The sequence below is a fragment of the Monodelphis domestica genome, chromosome 3, assembly GCF_027887165.1.
Source record: "Monodelphis domestica isolate mMonDom1 chromosome 3, mMonDom1.pri, whole genome shotgun sequence".
In the NCBI taxonomy this organism is placed as follows: Eukaryota; Metazoa; Chordata; class Mammalia; order Didelphimorphia; family Didelphidae; genus Monodelphis; species Monodelphis domestica.
This window is the reverse complement of record NC_077229.1, coordinates 429,377,314-429,386,131: the sequence shown is the minus strand read 5'-3', so window position 1 is coordinate 429,386,131 and position 8,818 is coordinate 429,377,314. Positions and strand designations below refer to the sequence as shown.

The 8,818-nt window shown below is 34.2% G+C and overlaps 1 protein-coding gene across 7 annotated transcripts in view; it reads right to left on the bottom strand.

Annotated features, from left to right (window-relative positions):
- Positions 1–1,555: 1,555 nt before the first annotated feature.
- C3H18orf54 (chromosome 3 C18orf54 homolog) overlaps positions 1,556–8,818 on the bottom strand; it is a 45,788-nt gene continuing 38,525 nt past the window's right edge. For all 7 annotated transcript variants that reach the window (XM_007486693.3, XM_007486696.3, XM_007486690.3 and 4 more), the window contains one exon: positions 1,556–1,779. In XM_007486693.3, coding sequence (XP_007486755.1) covers positions 1,662–1,779 — 118 coding nt within the window. In that variant the 3' untranslated portion in view covers positions 1,556–1,661. The remainder of the gene's footprint in view (positions 1,780–8,818) is intronic.

The window sequence follows — 8,818 nt, the reverse complement described above, 5'->3', positions numbered from 1 at the left end:
GAATTCCTCAGGCCAGATTGCCTTGGACTTGGACACTGGACTTCTCCACAGGTTTGCAATTTCAAGGGGTGTTAGTTGGCTTGGACCACTATTTGCTTGGCAGGATCTCAGGGTCTGACTTAGCTTGGACTTAAGTTTGAAACCTATGAGAGCAGATGTGTGGGGTGGTGGTGAGGTATAATTTGCTCTTGGCTTGCTCTTCACTTGCTGCTAAGCCTCCTGATAGCTCTGCTTCCCTCTCAACCTAGCTCCCCAGATGATCCCTGCCTACCTTTTGGGTTTTTCTTTTTTTGAAGGTTTTTTTCCATTTGTCTCTGTTGGTTCTTTCATTCCTGTATTCATTTTGTGGCAATATTTTACTCCTTGTTGGAGAGGTTTTTGTGGTGAAATGGCCGCTGCTGCCCTAGTTACTCCTCCATCTTGGCTCCATCCCCAGAATTATACCAAATTTTAAAAAAATGGATTTATCAAATTTATTCAAATTGGATTCTATCTTGAGGTTCTCTATTGTGTTCAGTCAGTATATTTTCTCTAATCCTTTTCCAGTACTAGAGTTTTAATTAATGCTGCTTTGGTAGTGTTAGAACTCATTTTGGTATCTTTCTCAATGTTATTTATGTTCTTGTTTGGTTTTTATGTGAATTTTATTATAACTTTAAATCTGTGAAATTATTTTGTCTTGTATATTAGTAAATCATTATTATCTTAGAAAGTATTTAAAAGGAATTATTTGAATAAGGAATACACTATAAGTTCAAAAGTTAGTGTCCTTTTGGAAGAAAATATTTTTAACAAAAATGCCTTTTTGATGAATTATAAAGATGTAGATTGTCCATATATCACATTTCTCAAAAAGTTGTATTAATGATCTCTTAAAATTTTACACCCCAAACAAAATGGTAAAGATGTTTCCTTATCCTGGTGCTTGGGTAGGCAGGGGAGCTCTGCTTAGCCCAGAGAAGAGAAATATCCATAAAGGACAAACTGATTTATGGTGAACTTAGATCATGAAATGATACAACATGCTTTAAAATGCTTTCTATGAACAATTATTTACTTACTAAATTACTACATAATTTGTTTAGCTCAGCTAGGCATTTGATCCAAATACCCATAGCCAGAAAGCAACCTACAGATATGCTAAATTTAAATACAATTAGAGACAACATATAGGATTGTAAAGCATCTAGAATATAACTGTTATACAACTAGGATACTATCTTTTTTTTAACTCTGTATCTCCCAGTTCCTCAGTTTGTCCTTGTCTGCAAATACATTACACCCTTAATATGTACTTTGTTCAAACAAAAAAAGGTTGGGTGACTTGTATATACTGTAGCAGTAAACTTTCATTCTAACCTGTTTTATATTACATCACCTTAGAAAGTTTTGTAATTTTTCATGCTCACTGGAATAAGATTCTGTTTATACTAAGCAGTCTATCATTAAAGGGAAATAAAAGGAAAAAAATTCTTTGTCAAGGTATCAAAACAGAGGAATGGGATACAGCAAAAGAATCCACAGAAACTTGAAGAAGTTAGGGTACAAAACAATGTCATTTTAAGAATTTTATTTTAAGGGAGTAGGATAATTTGTGGCAATTACCCTTGAAATAACCAAAAAATCCATTTAGTCCACTTATGAACATATTTAAAGAAATCTCAATTTTTGTTGGTTAGACAGTTTTTTATCTCTTCATTTTTTGTTGGTTTTATTAGGTTCCCTTTGGCACGGGTATCTTCAACAAGGTCTCGCAGATGGGACAAATGGTGTAAAGCCCTTTTTGAAAAAAAAATAATAAACTAAGAAGAGTAGGCAATTAATATTTAGTATATAAAGGGGAAAAACATGGCATAGTTCTCATATAAAATTACCAACCAAGACAGAAAAACATTAGATAACAAGTTAGACTATTCAATTTTGTATATTTTCCCTCAAATAAATATCTTGTGTTTGTTTTAACTTAGGTTTTTTTTTTTTTTTTTTAAAGGCATTTGAATAGTGTTTGTGACTAAAAAACAACTTATCTTGGTTTCTTTAATGTTGTTAATGATTCCAAGAACATCAAAATTTTAATCTTAGAAAACTCCTAAAGCTATATTTTACAGCATAATTAGTAAGAGTTATCCCAGTATTTAGGAAGTATGCATTTGTATAGCTTTAGCAAATATTAGTCTTTGGTGTGAGATAAGATGGAATAACCTCTTCACCCTAGTTGTTGCCTCTCTGGTAAAAGAGATAATGAGTCCCTTCCTTACTTACCAACAATATACTAGAGATGTTTAAGAAATAAAAAATAATACACACTCCACAAAAGATGGGTAAATAGAGAAAAATAATAAATGCTCAAATAGATATTTTTTTTACTGAACCTCTAGTTTTCTAGGCCTCTTTTTTCATGTGAATGTATGGCAGCCTACATTCAGTTGTGTGAAATATATCATCCTTTTCTAGAGTATTCATGTGATGTTTGGATCATCCATTATCACTGTCACAGTACAGAGTCCTTAATATGTATAGATCATAGGCGGATATGACATTCTCCCAATGACAATCCTCAGTGTTGTCAGTCCCTGGATTACAAACTTCTCTTTCCCCAAACCTGCCATCATTCTCAGTGATTTCAGTACTCATATTGAATTCCCTTTTAATTCTCTAGTTTCACAGTTTATCATTCTTCAACTCCCATGATCTCCATCTCCACTCTACTTTCACCCTCACAAAATGGGAAGCCTTAAATCTTGATATCATCCCAAACTACACCATTTAAAATTCCTCTGCCTGTATTTCCTTCTTCCATTTCCTGCTTTGGTCATTCAGGAATTAGACTGTTTTCATTATGTCCCAGTTGCTGTGTTGGGTGCTAGGAATACACATTTTTCACATTTAAAAAGTGAAGCAGGTCTTTCTCTCAAGAATCTTACTTTTTTTTACTAGCAAAGAGACTATAGCAATTTATCACAAGGATTATTCACTATGATCAGGAGGGATTTATACCATGAACGCAAGGATGATTTAATATTAGGAAAACCATCTACATAATTGACCATATCAATAATCAAACTAACAGAAATCACAGGATTACCTCAATAGATGCAGAAAATCCTTTGACAAAATATAACATCTATTCCTATTGAAAACTCTAGAAATCATAGGAGAAAAAGGGACTTTCCTTAAAATAATAAGTAGAATTTATTAAAACCAACATCTGTATCTTTTGCAATGGGGATAAGTTAGGAGCTTTCCCAATAAGATCAGGAGTGAAGCAAGGATGCCAATTATCACCACTGTTATTTAATATTGTACTAGAAATGCTAGCTGTAGCAATTAGAGAAGAAAAAGAAATTGAAGAAATTGAAGTAGGCAATGAGGAAACTAAACTATCACTTTTGCAGGTGATATGATGGTAAACTTAGAAAATCTTAGAAAATCAACTAAAGAACTAGCTGAAATAATTAATAACTTTAGTAACACTGTAGGATACAAAATATAAACCACACAAATAATCAGCAATTCTATATATTTCCAACAAAACTCAGCAGCAACAGTAAGAAAGAAAAACTCCATTTTAAATCATTCTAGATAATATAAAATACATGGAAACTTATTTGCCAATATAAATGCAGGAATGATATGAACACAATTACAAAACACTTTTCTCACAAATAAAGTTAAATATAAACAACTGAAAAAACATTAATTGCTCTTGGGTGTTGCCAAGCTAATATAATAAATATCATAATTGTACTCAAATTAATTTACTTATTCGCTGCTACATCAATCAAACTACAAAAAATGTTTTATAAAACTAGAAAAAATAATAACAAAATTCATCTGGAACAACAAAATATCAAAAATATTAAAGGAACAAATAAAAAATGTGAAGGATGGTAGCCTATAATATCAATTTTTAGCAAAACAATCTGGTATTGGCTAAGAAATAGAAGGGTAGATCAATGGAATAGAAATGACCTGAGCAATCTAATATTTGATAAACCCAAAGATCTCAGCCTTTGGGATAAGAACTTACTATTTAACAAAATCTTTTGGGAAAATTGAAAAATAATATTTCAAAAATTCTGTTTAGATCAATATTTCACATCCCATACCAAGATAAGGTCAAAATAGGCATATGATTTACACATAAAGAGTGCTATTATAAGTAAACTAGGGAAACATAATATCATATCTGTGATGAAGGAAAGAATTTATGACCAAACAAGAGATAGAGAACATTATAAGATGTAAAATGAATAATTTTAATTATATTAAATTATGTTTCCCTAGTTTTATACAAACAAAACCAATGCAACCCAAGATTAGAAGAGAAACAACAAAGTGAGAAAATTTTTATAACAAATCTCTCCGATAAAAGTTTAATTTCTCATATATGTAAAGAAGTTAAATATATAAGACTCCAAGTCATTCCCCAATTGGTAAGTGGTCAAAGGATATGAATAGACAGTTTTCATATGAAGAAATCAAAGCTGTCAATAATCATATGAAAAAATGTTCCAAATCCCTTTTGATTAGAGAAATCTAGATTGCTTTCTCTAAGGTGTCACCTCACACCTATTAGATTTGCCATTATGACAGTAAAGGAAAATGACAAATGTTGGAGGGGATGTAGGGCAATTTGGAATTATGCCCAAAGGGCTATAAAAGAATGCAAACATTTTAATCCAGTAATACCACTACTAGGTCTATATTCCAAATAGATAAAAAATGGGAAAGGACTTGTTTGTACAAAAATATTTATAGCTCCTCTTTTTGTGATGGCAAAGAATTAGATAATAAAGGGATTTCCCTCAATTGGGAAATGACTGAACAAATTGTGATATATGTTGGTGATGGAATTCTATTGTGTTGTAAGAAATAATGAACAAGATGATTTCAGAAAGAGGTGGAAAGAACTCCATGAACTGATGCAGAGTGCAATAAGCGGAACCAGGAGAATATTGTACAAAGTAACTGCAATATTGTGAAGTGATCAAATGTGATAGGCTTAGCTACTATTAGCAATACCATTGGTCCAGAACAATTCTGAGGGACTTATGAAAAAGAATGCTATCCATCTCCAGAGAAAGAACTGTTGGAGTAGGAATGCAGATAAAAAACATATGACCTATCACTTGTTTATTTGAGTATATGTTTTGGGATTTTGGTTTTATTAGATTATTCACTTACAAAAAAGGAATAATATAGAAACATGTTTTGCATAATAATACATGTATAACCCAGATTGAATTGCTTGTCTTGGAGGGAGGGAGGGAAGAGGGGAGGGAAACAATATGGATCATATAACTTTAGAAAATTTATCTGTAAATTTGTTATTAAAATAAAAAAAAATTAAAGGTTACCTTTTTATAGGGAGAGATAGCACATTTGGAAAGTAGTGACTAAGGAAGGAAGTTTGGGTTTGGGCAGTTACAGGATGGTGAACAAAGCCAAAGGATAATCAATTATCCTTTCCAGAAGTAATGATGGTATTGTTTTTATAAGCTGAGTAGCTGGATATAAGGCTTGGTCTGGAGCTGGCTAGATAAAATGGGTTAGGTGAGTGCATTCATTCACTCACCAATAAGGGCATTTCAGATTCAGGGAGGAGAAATTACAATTGACACTGAAGGATAAAAAAAAAAGGCAGGTTATAAAAAGCAGACAAATGCCTAAAAAACTAGAGTCATTTGGAATTCTTTTGCATAGGGACAAAGTTCAAAACACTTCAGTATATACTATATGTTGCTACTGAATGACAGCACAGTATAAAATAAATGATATTAATGATGATCTGTGTCATCAAGAAAAGAATCAATTATATGTTGCATTTACTATCTATATGGCAAAATATTTATACAAAGTGTCCTAAATTTTTTTTGTAATAAGCAATTAGAATTTTAAAATGTATTTCAGTCTTTAAAGAGAGGCAGCTTAATCTAATAGACAGGACATCAACCTCAAAGTCATGACTACATAGGTGAATGTCCACCTCTACACCAACTGGTTCTGGAACCCTGGACTTAACTTCTTAGATCCTCAGAATTATATATTGTAGAAAAGGTACCAACCTGCACTGGTAGAGGGAGTTTTTCCATTTTGGAGTTCCCTATACCAATTAAATCACATGTTTAATCACTATCTTTTTTCTTATTTAAATTCTTAAGTAGAGATATTTGGAAAATTAGATTTTGTAGTTAGGATAAAGCAGTTATATATGTCCCTGAATACAAAGTGAATGGAAATACTAGATTATCATTTGTGTTAAAGCCTCTCAGGAAAATACCATAAATCTTAGAGGTAACAAATGCTTAAGAAGTCACTAAAATGTTTCAAGCCTTCTCCAAGGTTATTTGTTAGCTCTCAAGTCCATTAGGAGAAAATGTCTATGATTTAGTGATAATCAGAATCGGACCAAGAAAAATATGCTTGTCAGACATGGTGGGCACACTTAGAATCCCTGCTACTGAGGAAGGCTGACAATGGTGGACTATTTGAGCTCCTGATTCTGGGCTATAGATAGGCTAAAGCTAACTTGGTCCCTGCAAAAAGGCCAGCATCAATGTGGTGAGCACCTGTGAGCAGGAGGCTGGTAGGCTGACTGGTAAGAGTGAGGCTGGTCCCATATCAAAAACAGATTATTAGTGGGATCAGGCCTATGGTGGGCCACCAGCCTTCTAGCCTAAGCAAAATAGGTAGATGCTGTCTCTTTCTGCCTGCTCTCCTTCCTACCCACTATAAAAGCCCAAACCATATATATTCTATATAGATAGATACATGGATAAATATAGGTGGAAGGAATGCAGCTAGGTGGAACAGTGGATAGAGCACTGGACTTGGAGTCAGGGAGATTCATCTTCATGAATTCAAATCCATCCTCAGACACTTATTAGCTTTGTGACCCTGAGCAAATCATTTAACACCATTTGCCTCAGTTTCCTCATTTTCAAAATGAGTTGGAGAAGGAAATGGCAAACTACTCCAATATTTTTGCCAAGAAAACCCCAAATGCAGTCATGGAGAATCAGACATGACAACAACATAGATGGACTATAGGATTAAAATACATCTACTCATCTTAAGTCATTTTTACTTATTCCTCAAACTTTCATTTTGTATTCCACACTATGATGGAGAAAAGGTGGGTCCTGGCACCTTCTTTCCAACCTTCCTTTTTCAGCTTCCTCTTATATACAGACTTCTCTCATTAGAATATAAGTTCCTTGAGGACAGGGATCATCTTTCTTTTTGCTTGTATTTGTATTCATAGCACTTAGCAGAGTGCCTGGCAAAAAATAAGCATTTAAGAAATGGTTGTTGGGGGGAGCAGGTAGTTAACTCAGTAGATAGAATCAGACCTGGAGTCAAGAGGTCCTGGGTTCAAATATGGCCTCAGACACTCCCTAACTGTATGACCCTGGCCAAGTCACTTAACCCCAGTTCCCTATCCCTTACCACCCTTCTGCCTTGTGTAAGATTTAAAATAGTTGTCTGCCATAAACTGTTATAATTAAAATGGTGGAAGATATAAATTGTGATAGATATAAGAGAGGTTGAGTAAATTGTGACCGCAGAAAATGTTTCACTACAGTGTCTTGTTTTAAATCAAATATAAGGTGGTCACCAGGGAATATATTCCCAATTATGAATATACCCAAGTCAACTGGGTTTTATAGAGATTTTAATTAATAATACAATGAGCAATCAAAGAAGGAGAGAGAAAAAAAGTATAAGTATAAAGGGCCTTAAGCCAACATGGCCTAGACCTGAGTCTTAAGAGAGAGAGAGACTCAGTCAATTTTTTATCACTCACCACAAGATTTGCCTTAAGCAAGGATGTCTGGGGAACAGAATCTCCCCAGAGGGAGTTCCAGCCAGAGTCAGCCTCCCAAGGGACTTCTTCTCAAGAGATCTTCAAAGGGCCTCTTCCAAAAGGATCTATCTCCAAAGATCTAAGGATCTCCAAGCCTCCTTTGCTCAAGAGATTCCTTTTCTTATATAGGGTTTTTTTTTCCTATGTCACCTCCCCTAAGTTCTTCCATCTACCAATCACCGTAGATGTTTCCTAAAGGACAGCCCATCTGAATTCCTGCTAAGTCGACTAATCCCCTCAGTAAGTCTGAACCAGAAAAAACACAGCTAAGTCGACTAATCTCATTAAGAGAAAACCTGCCTGACCTTTATAGGTACCTAGCATCCCATTGTATCAATTCTAAAAACAGACATGGCTCAAAGAACTCCTTGCCTTATTATAAGCATGGGTCCAAGTACTTTCATTGTTTAGCAAGGAGTTTTCTCCCCTAAAGCAGTCTTAAGTACGGGTGGAGTAGAGGTCCTCCCATAGCAAGGAGTTTTCTCCCCTAAAGCAGTCTTAAGTACGGGTGGAGTAGAAGTCCTCCCATAGCAAGGAGTTTTCACATCAAAATGGGGAATGTTCCCAGTCCAATGGGGAAATTTTTAACATTCACAAGTCTGAGAAATTTCAAGGTTTACACTTGAAAATGATCCTTAGTATCATTTCTAAGAAAGAAAGAGTTTAAAAAATAAATAAAATAAAATAAACAGAGCCCACTTCTTAGCAAAAGAAATTTAAAATGGGCAAGGGCAAGCATTCTAGTAAGGAGGTTTTAGCTAGAATGCAGGAAAAAAAACAACATTCTAATATCTTTCCCCCTAAAAAAATTTAGAAGGATTCTGCTCTGCCTAGGTTGGCTTCTTAGTGAACACACACACACACACACATAGAGTTTCCTTTTAAGTCTCAAGTTTGTTATTTGAGAACTATGAACCCAGGATAGACTAGAAAGCTGTGAATAGAGCC